At 37.9% G+C, this 19,310-nt stretch overlaps 2 protein-coding genes across 15 annotated transcripts in view; one reads left to right on the top strand and one right to left on the bottom strand.

Annotated features, from left to right (window-relative positions):
• Positions 1-19,310, bottom strand: part of DST (dystonin) — a 478,002-nt gene that overhangs the window by 98,100 nt on the left and 360,592 nt on the right. For all 12 annotated transcript variants that reach the window (XM_088024332.1, XM_088024333.1, XM_088024335.1 and 9 more), the window contains 10 exons: positions 16,506-16,629; positions 13,251-13,459; positions 12,297-12,614; positions 11,534-11,700; positions 9,752-9,908; positions 8,715-8,841; positions 6,599-6,661; positions 5,536-5,777; positions 4,386-4,515; positions 257-456 (listed from right to left, as the gene is read on the bottom strand). In XM_088024332.1, coding sequence (XP_087880458.1) covers positions 257-456; positions 4,386-4,515; positions 5,536-5,777; positions 6,599-6,661; positions 8,715-8,841; positions 9,752-9,908; positions 11,534-11,700; positions 12,297-12,614; positions 13,251-13,459; positions 16,506-16,629 — 1,737 coding nt within the window. The remainder of the gene's footprint in view (positions 1-256; positions 457-4,385; positions 4,516-5,535; positions 5,778-6,598; positions 6,662-8,714; positions 8,842-9,751; positions 9,909-11,533; positions 11,701-12,296; positions 12,615-13,250; positions 13,460-16,505; positions 16,630-19,310) is intronic.
• Positions 3,363-4,104, top strand: LOC114204533 (ubiquitin-conjugating enzyme E2 C-like). Of its 3 annotated transcripts, none has more exons than XM_088024331.1 (2): positions 3,363-3,536; positions 3,618-4,104. In XM_088024331.1, exons 1-2 carry the CDS (start codon positions 3,401-3,403, stop codon positions 3,938-3,940), a joined length of 459 nt encoding a protein of 152 aa, XP_087880457.1. In that variant the 5' UTR covers positions 3,363-3,400; the 3' UTR covers positions 3,941-4,104. The 3 variants fall into 3 exon arrangements, with proteins under 3 accessions (XP_087880457.1, XP_087880456.1, XP_087880455.1); XM_088024330.1 differs by having other exon boundaries at positions 3,363-3,685; positions 3,758-4,104; XM_088024329.1 differs by having other exon boundaries at positions 3,363-4,104.

Here is a 19,310-nt window from a genome sequence, read left to right as displayed (position 1 = left end):
CTTTTTAACAGGGTCTGCACAAACCACAAGATGACTGAAATGATAAAGGGACTCGACCCACTCATGGGCTCAGGAGACTGTTCTGGGAGGCCTCCTGGCTTTGGTGCTCTGGGGGCTCCCCCACTAACCTCAGGACAGTATCTTACGGGCATCGGAAGCATTACAAAGACACTTCAAGGCAGTTTAAGCACATACTGCCCAAAGCTAATGTATTTATAATGAAAACATTTGTCTTGTTAAGTCATGTAACACTCACCTGCACCTGCTGCCTCTGTGTGTTTAGCATATTTGGGTCAATTGACAAGGGCCCAAGAACACTGACCATCAGTTCTTTTTCCACAAGCCACTGTTTTAACTGAGCTTCTACAGTCTGGAACTGGGTTAGATTATTAGAGGATTCTTCCAGTTTTTGTTGTCTATCGACTGTTAACTGATTGAGTTCTTGCCACTTAGAATCTAAAAGAAAAAAATGAAACTGGTGTTTGGTTTTTATACATTTAACATCACTGTCTATGTGAATACCGCAGGATATGACTCAAAATGATACATAATGGCTATCATTCCATCTTTGTAACTCTTCTCATACAGTTGATTAAAGCCTAATCTAAGAGTTAATTGCATTTAATGATACACATTTTATGGTCCTGGAGCTGTGTGTCAACTAAAAGTATAACAAAAATTTGAATCTGACTTCGGAAGATAATGTAGAATACGGAATATTCCTTAAGGCAAACAGGATCCAGAGATCCCACATTTCTTCTAGAAGTTCTATAGAGTCTGTTTGTTCAACTATAACTGACCTACTACAACAAGGAACATTAACCCTTTGTTTGCTTTTTTGTAAAGATTTTATTTATTTATTTGACAGAGAGAGAGACAGCGAGAGTGGGAGAGGGAGAAGCAGGCTTCCTGCTGAGCAGGGAGCCCTATGCAGGGCTTGACCCCAGGACCGTGAGATCGTGACCTGAGCCAAAGGCAGGCGCTTAATGACTGAGCCACCCAGGCGCCCCTGTTTGTTTTTTTTAACATATAATGTATTATTTGTACAGGTCTGTGATTCAACAGTCTTACACAATTCACAGCACTCACCATAGCACATACCCTCCCCAATGTCTATCACCCAGCCACCCCATCCCTCCCACCCACCACCACTCCAGCCCCCCTCAGTTTGTTTCCTGAGATTAAGAATTCCTCATATTAGTGAGGTCATATGATACACATCTTTCTCTTTCTTTGAATAGCAAATCTTCAATGATCAGTGCTGGGCAAATGACTCCCAGATTTGTATACCTATGCCCCTTCCCTTTTATTCAAATCACACACAATGACAACCACCTGCTTGAAAGTTACAACACTAGGAAATCTCACCAACCCCTTACATTAAAAAACAACTTTTTATTCCTGTCAAAACTGGTGGATTTTTCTGATTTTTAGATTTCTTTGAAAGGTTATTCTTTCTTCCATATCACTGAGGTACAGTAATTCAGAATGTTCTTTCATGACTCTAATTCCTGTCTTCTTGATCATAAAACCTTAAACCTATCCTTTACATTCCTAGTGCCCTAACTCCATTTTGGTCCTCATCGTGTTTTGCCTAGACTAGTGGTTCTCAAGCTTCAGCTGCACTAGAAGCACCCAGAGGGATTAACACAGGTTGCTGGACCCCATCCCCCAAATTTCTGATTCAACAGGTCTGAAGTGGGGCCTGAAATTTTGCATCTCTGGAAAGCCCCCAGGTGATGCTGATGGTGTGGCTCCCTGGAGCACACCTTTGAGAACTACAGTCCTAGACTATATAGTCTTCCCACTGGTTTCCGTGTAATCAGTGTTCCTCAGCTGCAACCCATTTGGTTCTAAAATAAGTTCCCTAAAACAATCACTTAAATATGTTGTTCTGTGCTCATACCCTTCAATAACTAACTTCTCACCACCTAGATGATAAAATATGAAGACTTCTGCCTCACATTCAAGGCCTCCCACAAAACTGGCCCTAGCCTAGTAATACTGGAGGGTGTGCACCCTGAGATGACACCTCTAATCTCGTCCTGTTGATCCTACCGTTATCATCCAAATAGGCTTCTGTTACACCAGCTCCTTACCTAATACACTCTACTTCCTCGCCGGATATCCCGAAGCTCTATCCTTCCATCACAATTCCACTAGACCTTACAAAACCTCTGCTAGGTAAGCCTTTCCTGCTGTTCCCACCCTTAAGATAGTATGCTCCCTGAAGCCAAGAGTTACTGACCATCATTTAAATATATTAGTCACTCAATAAACAATCACTGACGGGCGAGATTTGTTGATCTGACAGATTTTTTTCATCTAGCACAATACAATAAATGGCTGCTTTTAACAGAACCCAATCCCTGAAACATTACCTAATGACATCATTCTATATGGCATGTTCTAGTCAAACACAATCTAACTGTAAAATAATGCAATTCAAATAATGAATTGAAAGAGAGAAATATCAAAATCTTACAGGAAGCTTTTTTGAAATATACACTCCTCACTCGCACCCCTACTCTAAAATGCCTTGATAATACTGTCCCAAGTAATTCTGATTATCCCAGGAGAGAGCCACTGAATTAGGGACAAATTATAATCCAACAGGAGTCTATGGTTGGATCAACTATACCTTTGAACATTAAGGTTCCTTATGATAACCTTTTTTCAAACTAAAACATACTTACCAATTTTTAAATTTATCATAGCATATCTGACTCTAATGGAAGGACAATATTTAGCTCAACATAATAGAAGGACTGAAAGTAAAATAACTTATTATAATCATAGTAAACAAGCAGCACCTACTATGTGCCAAGTACTGTCCGTCTGAGCTGTACACACATTAATTCACTGAATTTTCCAAACAATACTATGAGGTAGGGAAAATTAGTACCATTGCCTTACATGCATTTCCCATATCATTATAATAATGGGAAGGGGTGATAAGCTAAAAGGACTTATGAAGAGAATTCTGTGTTTATGAGAAACAGTTTATATAGGGACAGGATGGAGATGAGAGGATAACTCTGGAGGAAGAATGGAAGCCACCAGACTTCTGTGGGGAGTTACTTTTTAACCCTGACTGGAAAAGAGAAGAACATAAAGCAGGGGCCAAATGAGTTCCCAAAGGAACTCCAGGGAGGAGAAGGGAGCTTACCTTTTTCAGACAAAATATATATATATATATATATATATATAAGGAATATTTAAACTGAAATAAAGTATAAAAAAACAGAAACACCAAAAATCAAGTAAAAAATGATGAAAACATGGTACTCGACACACAGCATTTTATTCACTAGTATCTATCCTCTTCATAAAAATAAATTTAGTCGGCAGTTGCTGTCGTGCTCTCCGAGTTCCTGTCTCTCTCCCCGCACCGCCCGGGATGGCCTCCCAGAACCGCGACCCAGCTGCCGCCAGCATCGCTGCCGCCCGCAAAGGAGCCGAGCCCAGCGGGGGCGCCACCCGGGGCCCCGTGGGCAAGAGGCTACAGCAGGAGCTGATGACCCTCATGATGTCTGGTGACAAAGGCATCTCTGCCTTCCCTGAATCCGACAACCTTTTCAAATGGGTGGGGACCATCCATGGGGCAGCAGGCACAGTTTATGAAGACCTGAGGTATAAGCTCTCGCTGGAGTTCCCCAGTGGCTACCCTTACAACGCGCCCACGGTGAAGTTCCTCACACCCTGCTACCACCTCAACGTGGACACCCAGGGAAACATCTGCCTGGACATCCTGAAGGACAAGTGGTCTGCCCTGTATGATGTCAGGACCATCCTGCTGTCCATCCAGAGCCTGCCAGGAGAACCAAACATTGATAGTCCTTTGAACACGCATGCTGCCGAGCTCTGGAAAAACCCCACAGCCTTTAAGAAGTATCTGCAAGAAACCTACTCGAAGCAGGTCTCCAGCCAAGATCCCTGACTGTCCAGTCTCTCTCTTTGTGTTGTCTTTTTATTTTCTCCTTAGATAGTCTTTCTCTTCATTTCTGTCTAGGACTCTGTATCTTAAGCTGTGGTGTCATTTTTGTTTTGTTTCTGTTTTTTAAATTAAGTCTCTGGTTGAGCCCTTGTGACAAATATATTAAATAAATACATTGGGTTTTTTTTTTAAATAAATAAATAAATAAATAAATAAATAAATAAATAAATTTAGTTATGGTGTTTAGCAAGAAAAATACAAGATATGCCCAGTCCCAGCACACTATAATTTGAAACGACACTTTTAAATTTGCAACATCTTAAACATGAAACATTAAAGCAAATTAAAAAGTAACTGAGGCTGGTGGATACATTTTTTTCTGATAAAGACTGATTAAAACATGATAGCACTTCTTTCTATCACAGACTCTGTGAGTGACATGACATACCAATTTCTGTCAGCATCTGTTTCCATCTGGGGGCCTCAGGAGTGTCTGGGTTCTCCTCCAACAGCTCTGTCAATTTGTCTTTCAACTCCTGCACTTTGTTTACATTTTGCTTCAGTTCTGCCTCAAATGACTAAACAAAGGGAAAAAACTCTGTTAGTTAGATGTCAACATCAGAAGACAAAAACACAATTATAGTAGATGAAAATATCCACTGTGGAGTGCTGAAGTGGGTGAGGGGCCAGAATTCAGTGGTTAATTATTCTCCTTTCCTTTTCTCAAGCAGTCTTCAACCATCTGATAAAGGAATCCCAAAGAGGAACACTACAGCTAGGGAGAAAATGACTCTAGTCCCCAGTAGCTAGTAAGAATTTCCTATTATTCTTAAACAAATCCCTTTGGGAAAAAGGAAAATGACATTAATAATATTGTAACTGATAAGAACGTCAGTCTTGACAAAGGTTGCCAAGTTTGAGAATCTACTAGTGAATCAACACTTTTCTGGATAACATGTTATAGAATTCAAACACAGACAGACATTTTGCCATCATTGTCACAATGTAAAATCATTTCCCCAATCCTGACAGTTGGGGAAGGAAATGCCATCTATTAAAGAAAGGGAAAGTGTGAGCTACCCTATTTTATGTGGGACGGAACAAATCCCTAATACACCTAAATAAATCTTTTCCAATAGTTGACTGGTTCAAATCCCAGACTTAACCTGATTTAAAGGTGGCAAAGTTGGGGCACCTGGCCAGCTCAGTCAGTGGATCATGCGACTCTTGAACTCAGAGTTGTGGGTTCAAGCCCCACATCAGGTGTAGAGATTACTTAAAAATAAAACTGTTAAAAAAAAAAGGTGGCAAAGGTGCTTACACCCAACAGTTCACTCATCTTTATAATGTATGTGTGTGTAAAACAGGTGACTATTATCATCACTTTTTTTTAATTTAATTTTATTATGTTATGTTAGTCACCATACAGTATATTATCATCACTTTCGACAGAAAGGCACATTAAACAAAACTGGTAAGTTATTTGCTGAAGGTTACAGGGCTGGAAATCAGAACACGGGTCCTGATCACCAGGCCTCAGAATGGCATGCTAGTCTGTTCCCTTTCAGGTCTTCGGTAAATGTACCCGCAGGATATACCTTATTCTGTTCCACCTGAGTCTTCACAGCATCCGTGTCTGTCGGAGTCGGTGCCTGGTGCCACTTGGCCGCAGTCTTGTTCATCTTTTGGAGCCACTGCATCATTGTACTGGATTCTTCCTGAGCCTTTTGCAATTTGGAGAGTTTAGTATTCAGTTCAGCTATTTTATCCTTAAGTAAAAGGCCAAGATCTTCATAACCATGGCTTATGTCAGTCATATCCTTTTTAATGGATGTCAATCCTAAAAAAGTAATAAAATAAAATAAAATCAGATGGATGCATTTTCAGGACGTTTAAAGTAAAGCTCTAGAAATAAAAGTTTGCTTTACATGATATTCCCTCCTATTTTGTCCATATTAAGCCTACTATGATAAAGTCACAGAATTTTTAGAACTAAAGGGTTAAAAATTCTTTAGAACTATCTAATAATGCTATTTAATAACAAACAATTTAGGTACATTGCATAATACAAGTGAAATGAAAAAGAGATTTTTCAATGGAATGGGAAACCAAAACCATGAAATGCTATGTATTAAGTCCTTAGGAATCAAACTCAAGAAAATAGCTCAAAGAATGTTATTCAAGTGACAAAATACCTTAAATTATTTAACCAAAAGGAAAGAAACATAACCAAATGCCAAACCAAACTACCAGATTTCACTAACTTGAGGTTAACAAAATTGCATGGAATGTTATATAAATATATTTATGAAGATACGACTATGATATAAAATAATAATGTTTTAGGGGCCCCTGGTGGCTCAGTCAGTTAAGTGTCCAACTCTCGACTTCAGCTCAGGTCATGATCTCGGGGTCATGGGGTCAAGGCCCACGACGGGCCCCATGCTCGGCGCGGACTCTGCCTGAGATTCTCTCCCTCTCCCTCTGTCCCTTCCCCACTCAAACTTTCTCTCTTTCTCTTTTAAAAATAAATAATACCATTTTAACTCAAGGTTGACATTTCAATATAACTACTGTTCATCTCTAAAAAGATTTTCTCTCAAAAAAGAACAAAACAAAGCCAAAGTTACTGTAATCATAAGCACTTAAGTTACTATTCACCTTTATTTGACAAAATATCTTGAGTATCTGTGGCTGTTCCTTCACCATTTAATATTACTCCACCTGCAAAAATATTAACACTGAAGTAGTCACAGATTTCTATAGTATTTCTACACATTAATAGTAGAGGGCATTAAATCAAACCGCATAAATGGTAATCATTTAAAAATTTTATTACTATTTGAAAATATAAAATATTGATTCAATTTCTAAATCAAGCAAAGGTCCAAAATTTACAGATCCTTTCTGGTATATAGAATTCATTCTTAAAGTAGTAACATGATGACCTTAAACGTTAGAGTTTAAGAAGTTTAGATTATATACATTCATCATTAAGATTAATTAAAAAACAATTTTGTAATACAACTGTTTTATTATTTTTAGTAATAAAGTCCTTGAAGCTCAAAAGTTGCTCGCTGTGTGTGTTGCATGAAGCATAAATGACAAACAAACCCTTACTTAAGGATTTCAAATTGTCTGGTACAGTTACACAGTGTTATTATGGGTTTAATGGAAGCAGAATGAGGTACAAAGACATGAAAAGTTAAAAGTAAAACAAACAAACTCTATTACTAAAACCCACATTATGTCAACACAGATAGAGAAGAGCACAGTGGTTAGGAATGCCTGGGCTTTGGTGTATGACTCACCTGAATATAAATCCCAGCCCCACTAATTACTAGCTGAGTGAATGAACAAATTAATCACCACACCACCACAATGGTGGGGATAATAATACCTAACTTGTGAGGCCACTGTGGGTATTAAAGACAGTTAACTGATTGCCTAGCAAATAGGAACTACTCAGTAAGTAGTAATTAGTACTCCTCTTTAATTACATAAACATCTAGCCTTGGTTCCTATTTCATAAGCAGAATATTAAAAAACTCAGTTAGACTTTCTCAGGCACATAGGTATTGGCTACCTATCTATAAAACACAAAGACAGTTCCTAAAACTAGCCACATGAGAACAAGTTTAAAACAGGAATATTTAAATATCTGGATCTTAATCTGAGTTTTGTCTCTTTAAAACAAAAAAAAATCACATACATTGGCATTTCAGTTGAAAGTGAAAATATCCTGAATCAAGATTAATTCCTCCTGTGCTTGGTAGTTATCAAGAGTAGAAAAAAAAACAAAACTTCTTACTTATTGCAAATATAAAGTGGACCTGAAGAACTAAAAACACAATAGAATTCCATTTCTTAATAACAAAATCAAAAACAAAACAAAACACTTGACATTTCAGGAAATCTGATTAGAAGAGAAAGGAGAGATCATCACACCATATATGAGTACGCTCTGAAATGGGGTTAATAGAGCAGAATAAATGGTTGCAAGAGGCCCAGCTGGAACATCTCACAATAGGGCAGCTGGGGGGCTGGGTGGAGCAGAAAAAACACAGAGGGTACTCAGAGACTCTCAGAATAAAGATATGAAATCTGCCTTTGCCTATTCTTGGATGAAAAAAAAACCCTGATATTAACAATATAAATATGTTTTAAACGTAAAACCATATACACAACTTAAACTAATTTTAGAATCATTACTTATACATGACTCTCCACTTCTGTTGAGTGGCTCAATCATGACTACAATTTAGGTATGCTGGCTAACACATTATATAATTGTTTTCTTTGGGAACAGCGTAGAAAATAAGATAGATGGGGATTTTTAAAAATGCAGAGATCCACTCTACAGAAAAGAGCTGCTTCCTTCCCTCACCTCTCCTTTCCCAGGACACCAGGCTCATTTATCAAATATTTCAAGTAGAATTTGAGTCATCTCCATTAATTAAGGGAGAAAACAAATTGGAACCTGATTTTTCCTCTTCCCCAATACAATGTTCCTTATTCTTACATATTAATTTGGTTACATTTTAGTAGTCTCTATGAAAGTGAACCATAAGAGGGATTTGAAATTTGATGAGTATAGATACTGTTCCATGCATGGAATATACTTTTAGGGCATGTACAGATGCCATCTTTCTTGTCACTCTCCCTTTGTATTTCTGAGGTTATTTTACGCATTAATTTAAAAATAAAGGGAAACAGAAGTAACATGGGTAGACCCAGTTCTTAGGGGGTCTGCCGTGGATGTAAACAAAGCACATACCTGATTTCACTGCTGCTATTGCCTTCGCGGGAGTAGTCACAGCACTGATTAGGTTACATAGTGAGATCCCATTGTTGTTTACTTTCTGAATCTCTGGTGTTTTTAGACTCCACTTCTCTTGTAATTTCTTGAGATATAAAAACACAATATTTTTCAATCTTCATAATATTTTCAAAGTTTCACATTATAATTCAATTTCTTAAACATATCTTAAAGCAATGATGACTGCAGGTCCTGATTCGTGGGGGAGTGGATAGAAAAAAAGGCACCATGCCTAGGTGTTCCAACAGCCCAGGTGACTGTTAACACTGTTAGTGGTGAGAAGTGAGATATGGTCCATCCTACATTCTGCTCGAGCCACAGTGGATGTCAGCCTATTTCTAGCTGCCATGGATTCCAAAGTAACTGTCAACTGTCAGTCTGAAAACTGTACTTGGTACCAACCAAGTTACAAGGAGAAATGTACTAGAAACGATTAAAAAAAAGGGGGGGATTCAGAATTCTATTTAATAGTGAGTTTTAATCTTCAAAATTTCAATGAATTTTTAAAAACACATATCTCCACAAAGTTGGAGTGGGAAAATCACCATAACTGGGCATAAGTTTTATGATTTGAATCAGATGACAAAAGACTTGTACAGTATCTGTACTAGAGATTCAAAAGCTTCTACCTTCAAATACTGGTTACAGTGATATATCTGAGCTAGAGTTAAATGCTGAATTGAAGATCTTTTACATAATGTTATGAGAAATGGTATTAAAAAAAACACTGAAAGTAAGTACAAATTTGGTGGGGAAGAAAACTTGGGTACTAGAACAGTCAGCAACTCACTAATACATCTCTTTTAAAAAGCAACTCAAAATTTGTGTTCTTCCTCAAAAGGATTAGAGCTATGTCATGATTTCCAAATATCACCAAAATATACTTAAGATAAAATTGGGATCTAACTTATCAGATAAAAGGAAAGCACAATAATCTTTTAACCTCTCATTACTCACACAGGCAAAGAAGAAATTTGTAGTAGATAATAATTCACCTTAGTTTCTTCCAAAGATTTTCCTAAATCCTCTGCACCAAAAGAAGGCTGCACAATGGGAACTCTTTCTGTTGTTTCTTTTATCCATGACTTCAATGACTTAACAAGGACTTGGAAAGCATCCATCTGTTCTTGACAAGAAGATATGGCTTCTTTTCTAGATAACAAAAATTATTGAAGAATTTAAGCCACAGAAAGAAAATACTCCGAAGGAATAATTACTAGTAAATAAATTATTATTATTCCTGTATCAGGCTTACAATTAAGGAAAAAAAACCCTTCTCCCATGCAAACTCTAACCCTGGATAAAAGGACGAAAAGTCTCATAGGTGCCAAGTGAAATCAGCTAAGTAACTACTTTATTCCTGAGGCACACTCCACAAAGATAGGACCAGTTAAGAAATCCGAAACCCATATGGTAATGGCACTTTATAATGCTACATAAACTCTAAGGCTATATAAACAGTTTTAACACTATTTAGATTCAGCAAGCTTTGATCTGTCCACTTTATACGGTGCTTAATGCCAACAGGCACAGAACCAGCAGGAAACATTTACAAATCACTGATCTGAGGAAAACATGCCGCCACCTAGTGGTTTCTACACGACACTACAGTCACTTTAGTGTATGAATAAACCAGGTGCTTCAGAGAGCCCAGATTGAACTATCCAAACATGAGGTGAGACCTAGTGACTAAAGAATGGTAATGACTGCCTCCCCGACAGATACTCAGAAAGCTCCACAGTGAACTACATGGGTCTTTCTGTATACTAAGCACCATGGAGGGAGGGCACATGACCAGCATGTGAATAGCTGTGAGGTTCCATCTGGTATGTGGGTGGCATGTGGATGGCATGTGGATGGCATGTGGGTGGCATGTGGACGGCATGTGCCCATGTGTGGAATACTGGCACAGAAGGGTCCACTGCAGCTGGACTAATTACTGATGACTACATGGTTTTAAAACTGAACCCTTCTGGAAGAAGAAACCACCTAGAGTTCACCTCGGGAAACCAAGAATATCGTTTCCATGTGATGTGAGTTAAATATTATGTGACAAGATGGAAAATGTAGCTCTGGAAATAGTAATAGACAGTGCTCAAAAGTTTTCGGTAGAGAATTCTGAAGAAATGAAGAGTTAAAAGACAACTATTTTCTATCTTTGTGGGGTCTTTAGCAAAACCAGACGTATATTCTAAACCAACAAGAGATCAGAAATAGAAAGTCTAGTCACACAAGGTTTATCCCTGTACAGCTTTTTAGCTCAACTCAGGTGCGTTCTCTTGTTTCTTATCTTGCTTGTTCATGGAGTCATTTCTTACCTACAATTCTTTAAAAAGTAAACTATTTTACCAAAAAAAAAAAAAAGGCCATCAAAAACTATATTGAAATTGTGCAGTTTCTGAATTAAGCCCCAAAAGCAATGAACCATGGGCTATCTTTCAATGTTATTTCTGATTTTGCAAATAAAATTGTGGTATTTGCCAAAGGCTTCAGAGACCACAGTGATTTTAGATTATTTTCAGTAATACACTACCACCACTATTTTTCTATGTAATGCTTTCTACTTTTAGGTAAGAAGTATCAAATTCCCTTCCTAAATATTCTAACAAAAATGCACTTAATTTTAATGGCAAAAAAATATATATCAATATAAAAGCACTTACAAAGTAGCCCAATGCTTGTCCCCAAGGTTTTGTCTCAGGTATTCACATGAGCAAATAAAAATAATTCACTAAGTATCAGGTAGACTAAAATCCAATTTCTCAAGTGGTGCTTACTTTTCTTTGATGGTATCCTCCATTTCCTTGAACTTCTTTGACAAATTATTTGTTTTTTCAAAAACCAGAGCCTTATCACCTGGCAAGCCATGGCTGGATATCTCCTTCAAAACACTGTGTAAAACTTCAAGATCTTTCTTGTGTTCTAAGAATTCAGAAGTTGATTCCTACAAAGCATTTAGATATTTAATCAATCTAAGATGTTGTTAGATCTCCAGATGGCATTCTATCAAGAGGTACGTATGGGACCAGAATGGCTCTACTCAGAATTTCACAGAAGAATGATCCTGACTATGGTCAGTACTCTAAATATAAATAAACATGCAGTTAGGCTGAAAGAGAACACAAGTAAATTTATTTAATTGAGCACTGGGTGCTATGCGCAAACAATGAATCATGGAACACTACATCAAAATAAATAGATAGTACATTTATCTAACTAAAAAAATAGATAAAAAATAAAGGAAAATGCATTCCTTATAGACTGTCTCTTTGCAGGTTCTGGCATATGATACCCATATCATCTTTAATATGTGGAAAAGTGTATATGTGAGAAATGGTGTTCATTTCTAATCAATGAGCAAAGGCTTTAAGGAGAAGATGGGTTTGGGATTTTTGAAGGAGGGAAGCATAGATCCTTATTAATCCATCAGCAATTAAAATGATGATTGCTAATTGTAATGCTGCTAATATATGCTAATATAATGCTGGTCTGAAGTGTTCATGCACTTGACCAACCTCGTGAATATGAAGGAAGACATACCTGCATGTACTGAGACAACTCAGTAACATCTTTTCCTGGCACATCTGCCTCAGTGAGAGCCTGAGTTTTTGTTTCTAAAAATGTCTGGAGTTTTTCTGAGAGGTTCTCAAAGAGTTCTACTTTGGTTTTTAGCTCCTCCATTTTGGCAAGTTTTTCTTTGTGTTTACGACTTGCTTCTGAAAAGCGGACAGACAAGTCCTTCATCTTGGCTTGCAGTGAGGACGCAGTGGATGGATCCGTGGTTTCCATGAATTTCTTCAGTTTTTCATTCATGGCATTTATACTGCTCTGACGACCTGCAATATCCTGTTCCAACATCTGAAATGAACCAAATATGTCCTATGTTTTACAATGAGGTTTCCAAACAATGTCACAGAGTGTTAAAAAATGACCATACGTAACAATGTGTGCGTGAACAGCCTGTGACTAAGGAAGGTTAAGTGATGGGGCTGACTGACCAGTCTGCTCTGCCCCTTGAGGCACACGGTCCCAAATCTCTTCAAGACAGGGCGGAGACCAGCCGGCGAGTTGCCTGAGAGAGGCAGGAGGCGGCTGCCCCTCAGCAACCCCTGAGACCTAATGGAGCCGAGGGATTATCCACGGTCCTAATTTTTAAAAGGCTGGACAACAGCAAGATTGATCTGATTAACCTCATGTGCAGCTGGCTGAAGCTGTGATGAACAAGCTAGTCCTCATGTATGTGTAAGCTGTCTGTAATGAGTTACATTCGTGAAAAAGCATACAAAGCTCTCTCTCTACTTCTTCAGAGAAAAACTGCTTCACACATGTGTCTTGGCGCAAGCACTACTTTTCACAGTTATACTCAGGAAACCTCCTGTCTTTATCCTTAAGTTTATCTTCAATCTACCCATCCCTGGGACTTTTTAAGTGGGGTTTTGTTTTGTTTTTTTCAATCTAAAAGTGTTTTTTTTTTTCTTTTTAAATGTCACTTACAATGTTTTTACTGATCACATCCTGAAGAGCAGCAGAGTTTAAGGGCACTTGACCTTGCTCTTTCAGAGAACTTTCCACACTTCCCATCCAGTCCAGCATTTCATCCAGGCCATCCTGCACACTCAGTGAGCGGGTCAAGGTTATCTGCAGTTTTTCATTTCGTTCATTAACAGACTTGGACAGATCATCATATCTCCCAACAATGTCATCTAGTCCAGAAAGATCAGGAAGTGTTAGCCACAAAGCTCTCTTTGCCCTATTCCTTTTAAAAATACACTAAGGTAAGTCACACAATTTCCACACCAAAACTGGAAAAAGAAAAAGGTTTAAATGATAAATTCAAAATGCAGAATCAGAGCACCATCTGAAACCTTAACAAAAGAAGAAAAAGATCTCAGTGGAATATAAAAAACTGAAATATTTTTTTAAAAATAGTTGATATATATGTCATCTGCATTTGAAAAGAGCTTTTGGGATGAAGAAACATTTGAATTGCCCCAGAGAAATGTTAGTGGTCTAAACAGCTAATCTTTAGAGTAAATGCTGGTTCTCAATCTGCCATTTTCAAATTAGCCATACTAGATAACTACATGGAAAAAAGAAAAAGGTGACAGTCACACGCAGCTATTCTCAAGGACAATACACAGCTATAAAAAGATTTATCAAGAACTAACCTTTACATATAAAAATTATCTCTCCCTTGTGCGCAGCATCTATTCTCTCTCTCTCTCTCTCTCTCTCTCTCTCACACACACACACACACACGCAAACATATACTTAAGCTTTTGTCGCCCTTCACAGTCTAAAAGCAAAGTACTTGAAAGCAAAGAAACTGACAGATGCACATATGATGAGAAAATAGATAAATACAATGAGAAAATAGATCATGAAAATTCACTTAAAATAAGATAGGTTGAGATTATGTTTCTAAAATATAAATAGAATTTATTTGAAAAGTTTAATAGCAGACCAAAGGGAAAAATAAGTAAGGTTAACAGGTTGACCTATGTCAGATGGGATTAACTTTCTTTTAATTCTGAAGACTTAAGATACTAAAAAAAACGGGCTGTTCTAGCCTAGTTTTCACTCAAATTGAGGAAAGTTCTATACTTTAACATCCTACATTCTGTACTGCAGACCTATGAGAAGTTCAAAGAACATGATTTTTAATGTATTAATCTCTCTCTGGAATAAATCATCAATTTATCACTTATTGTCCAATAATTTGAAAAGTATTTTAATTATTTCTGAATGCTTTAGTTGGATATATTGTATGTTCAATTAGAAAATTCTGACTGCAATCCCCTCTCTGAGAGTAAAACATTTTACATGCTGTGTTTGGCCCATGGAACATAATCTATACAAGCAATACTTCTCTTTGATTGTTTTAATATATCATGAAAAAACACTTTGACAAGTTTTCACTGAATTGAGAGGTTAAGCTTTGACAATTTAAAGAGACAGTCAAGGGTCCCATCACAGAACATGATGAAGCCAGGAGAGTGCAGACAGGGGCAGGGGAAGGCAATGAATATGCACCAAGATGCTATCAGCAGACAAAACAAGCAGGAAGTTCAAATATAAGCCCTTCTTTGGAAGTCACAAGAGAAGATACTCTGAATTGCAGATGGTGATTGATTAGCAGGTGAGCTGCCTCTCAAATGGGCAACTCTAGGCATCAGCAGGGTAAATCAGCAATCTGGTTAGCCTTGAAAAGTGATTTCCCAAGCAAATTCAGCTATTGTACTAAAATCAACACATTTTGAGTGTTACTATTTTTGTATTTCTTAATGATGAAATATTGTCACTGAAGTGAATTCTTGTTTTTACTAAGTAAATATTATTTTAGAAGAAAAGAGTACAAAATGAAATCTACTCTAAGACTGTTATTTTTTTAAGTGGTTGGTTTTCCTAGGGGCCAGACAGATCTTAGAGAAATTCCTCTATATCTTAAATATATTTTCACATATTCCTAGAAACTTATGCCAGATAGAAGTTTTAAAGTCTTAAAATAACGTGTAGCATGTAAATTTTTAAGCTAATAAAAACAAAACTATGTACCCTTGACAATGGGAAAAATGCCTCTGCAAATAACAGAAGCACATATATATTACAGTCTTTCTTTTTCCTCCAAATCTCCATGCCCAAGTCCTTAATAGCAGTAGTTGCCAATGTGGGATGACAAGATGGTACACTGGGATATAGGAACAAAATATTAGAACTTCCATTCATATTTTTATCTTACACATTAAAATTTTATGTTTTTGTGTTTTGTAATTATACACATGATGTGATAAGATAGTAATATTTGTATATAACAAATACACGTGCATATATGAAGGTGTATGCTGAAATTTTTGAAAGGTATATGCATGATCAAAAATTTTAGACATCTTTAAGAATGAAAAAAAAGTTTTCCTTCTAAGGACTGGTTTTAGAAAAGCAAAGATCCATCCTTCTCTTCATCTAAAATTTATGCTCAGATTTTAACTCACACCTGCTTTGGTGTGAAACACAGGTCCAACCATCTTATAAAACATTGTGTTTATTTCATGCATAGAAATATATTATAACCTTGAACTACACATTAGGTAGTATGAAAGGCCACAAAGTCAAAGCAAAAAATACAGTAAGAGGGCAAACATTTATTGATACCCCACTGTGCATTTAATCCAAACTAAATACGATGAGTGGATACAAAGAATAACATGCAATAGCTCTTTTCTCAAGAGATACCAACTCTAACGTGAGAGGGCACAGAAGCACCACTATGACTGCATACAAGTTTCTGGTATCACTGGAGAAAATTGGGGTAATCAGAGCCCTGGGAGACCACTCAAAGTCTTCTAGAAAATGGAGAGGTGGGAACACTGTTTTAAAGCATGTCTCTTAATGCCATGCTCCTGCTTTCTACAAAGACCCCTCAGTGAGTCTCTTTTGGCCATTTAGCTCTGCCCAATGCCATCCACCAAAAGAATCTTAAGTTCTACTTTCTGTGATGAATATTACATAAAGAAAGAGTTTTTGTTACATTTTCTAAATATAAAAATAAACTTTAAACATACTCTTTTCAAAGTATGAAACTCCCAATATACCTGCCCCAAAAGGCATGCCTCCTCCCAGACTGGGAAGCACTATTTCTCAGTGAAAGGACATAAGCAACACAATATACACTAGTGAGCATGTTCTCCGTATCAAAATACCTTCATTGAGAATTTACCCGTGAGAAAGCAAACAAGGAAATAAACAACTTACCCAATGTTTTCTGGATATCATTCTTGGCTGGAAGTAGAGATCCTCTGGCATCTAAAAGCACTTCAGCAGTTTTCTTCAGTTTCTCTACAGCAACCTGCTGACTTGATATCTGTCCTTGCAGAGCCTGAAGGATTGAATGCTTCAATTATAATCAAAAGGATTAAATGATATATTTCCAATATTAAAAAAATTATTTACAGTACGATAAAGTAATATTAGACATAAAAATCTTTTCGTCATTATAAACTTACTCCAGAGTCCTTAGAATAGGGCCAGTTATAAAGTGGTGTTAGCAGAGGCCTCAGCCAGTGAGGATAATACAAATTCAGTCTTGAAATAAACTACTGAGCATATATATATATGTTCATGATACTTGGCCTGATTCTTGATCTTGCAACCCTCTACCCCTAGCCTGAGATCTCCCTTCATCGCCATTTCATAGCCTCGGACGATACCCTCACTAACTGCCAGAAAACAAAAACAAAAACAAAAACCAACCTAACTCAAAAAAAAAAAACAAACACAAACAAAAACAAACAACAACAACAAAAAAACCCCACACCTTTGGGACTATTTCTAACTCCAGGTAAGGAAACAATTAAGGATTTCCATTTCAATACAAAGTCATATTTATTTTTGTTTACTCAACAAACGTTACTTAACATCTAACAAATTCAAAAAAATCTTGCTGGGTTTGTGAAAATACAAAACCAAACGACACAAAGCTCACCCATAGGGATCTTATGATCTACATCAGGAACTGTAAGTGCTACTGGAAGCTGAGAGGAGGGGTAAGTAGAGAGGGAAATGAGGACCACCTCCATGCTGGTGGTACTGGGCTGGGTCCTGAAGAAAGTGTGGATGGAGACAGGCAGAAGTGGAGAGGGAGGACATGTCCCCGCAGAGTGAACAAAGATGTGGACAGAAACATCACAGGACAGGGGAGAGTCCCAACCAGGTAGAGAGTGTGTCTGGGTGAATAAACAGCAATAGGACTATCCAGCTAAAGAGTCTACATTTCATCCTGCAGCAATGGAGAGTCGTTCAAGGATTCTGAGTATGGGTTGACATGCTCAGAGCTGCGTTAAGAGAAGGCTAAATTTGTAGCACTGTGTGAGGTAAATGACATGAGTAAGAAATGAAGCAGAGACACCAGTTAGGGGAAACTTCAGCAGTAACAAAGGAGAGAGGCCCTTCTGGGCTGGGAAGGCAAAATTGGTTACAGAGTTGGGGAGGGTCTCTTGACAACTGGTTATCTAAAGCTGTGCTGTGAGATATGGTAGCCACTAACTACAAGGAGCTTTTGAAATTTAAAATTAATTGAAATCAAATAAAATTAAAAATTCAATTCCTCAGTTGTACTAGCCCATTTCAAGTCCTAAGTAGCCAAGGGTGACGAGTGGTTACCATACTGGAGACATTATAGAGCATTCCCATGGCCACAGAATGTTCTATGGGACATCATTGCTTGAAGAGCCAGGAACAAGGAAAAAGAAGAGACAAGAGAAGTGTCTGGTGTTTTTGAGCAGAGGCAATTAATGGAATTCACAAGCAAAAGTGGGAGCAAGTTTAGGATCAAAGGAGAGTCTGTTTAGGAATTTATGACTTCAAAGAGCTCTTAGGATCCTCACATAGAAAGAAAAAAAAAACAACCCAGTGAACTTGGAAATGGAAGTGACTCTGAACACAGGCTGGAACAAGACATAAAGTTCTGGAAGCCAAGACCCATGGCGAGACTGCTAGAGGAGCAAGCACGGAAACACCGGAGGAGTGGGCCGTAAGGAATCACGGAGAGTTCGTATACATAAGTGACGAGAAGGGAAAAAGAACAGATGTAATCAGGGATTTGGAAATGGGCCTGGAATAATTCTGTCCCCAAAGGTTATAGGAAGAGAGAAAGTGGAAAAGGTTAACGTCATTTGCTTCAGAAAGGATACTGTAATCCTGAATTTGCTGAATAGAGGCCCCCATTTCTCTAAGTACATGTGGCTCAACAATTACAACGAAGAGTGAAGAGGTAGAGGCAAGAACCACAGATAAATCTTCCAGAAGTCCAGCCCTGCATTCCTAACACCTCTAATGTATTTATGTCCAAACAGGCTAACTGTCCACCCGGGCCCTATGCTTGGCTTTCACTTCACTGAAGCTACTCAAACTCCTCTTCCAGTCTCACATTCGGATTTCAAATTCAAATTCCCATATGCCCAACTGTAGATGAACTCATCCCTGGCCATGGGCCCAGGTTTCCAACTGCCTCTTGATCATTTCCATCTGGGTGTAAACAGTCCCCTCAAACTCAGAACGCTGAATCTGAACTCATTATCTCACTCCCTATACCTGCACTCCTCCTGCTTTTGTATCTCATGACCCAAGTAGTAGCTCTGAGGTTCTTCCTGGACTCTACCTCAACCCTCCTTTCCACATGCAAATCCACCATCCGGCCCTGACAATTTTACCTGCTTAATGTGTTTTTAAAAGCAGACTTCTGCTCTGTAATTCTGGATCACTGCACTCAACTGAAAAAAGCATCCTAACTGAGCTCCCTCCCTCCAATCTCTTCCCGGACACAGCCCCCCAATATGTTCTATCTAAAATACATACCTGACCATATCGTTCCCCTCTTTAAAATCTTTCAGTAGCTTCCCATTGCTGTTATAAAAACAACAGTCTTGTGCATTCAATAAAAGGTCCAATGACATCTATTCTCTAATTCTATCTTCAATCTCATCTTCCTCCACCTCCTGTTCCAGAAATGTCCAAAACCACAGCTGTTTCTTAGCTATTTGCTCAAGCTAGACCCAGCAT

This window comes from Eumetopias jubatus, unplaced genomic scaffold (assembly GCF_037043125.1).
Source record: "Eumetopias jubatus isolate StellerSeaLion01/CBP00866 unplaced genomic scaffold, mEumJub1_p1.0 scaffold_6, whole genome shotgun sequence".
NCBI classification, from domain to species: domain Eukaryota; kingdom Metazoa; phylum Chordata; class Mammalia; order Carnivora; family Otariidae; genus Eumetopias; species Eumetopias jubatus.
This window is presented reverse-complemented; position numbering and strand designations above follow the sequence as displayed.

What these genes read in the sequence shown, in the direction of transcription:
- LOC114204533 (XM_088024329.1), top strand. Translation starts at nt 3,401, where the DNA reads ATGGCCTCCCAGAACCGCGACCCAGCTGCCGCCAGCATCGCTGCCGCC.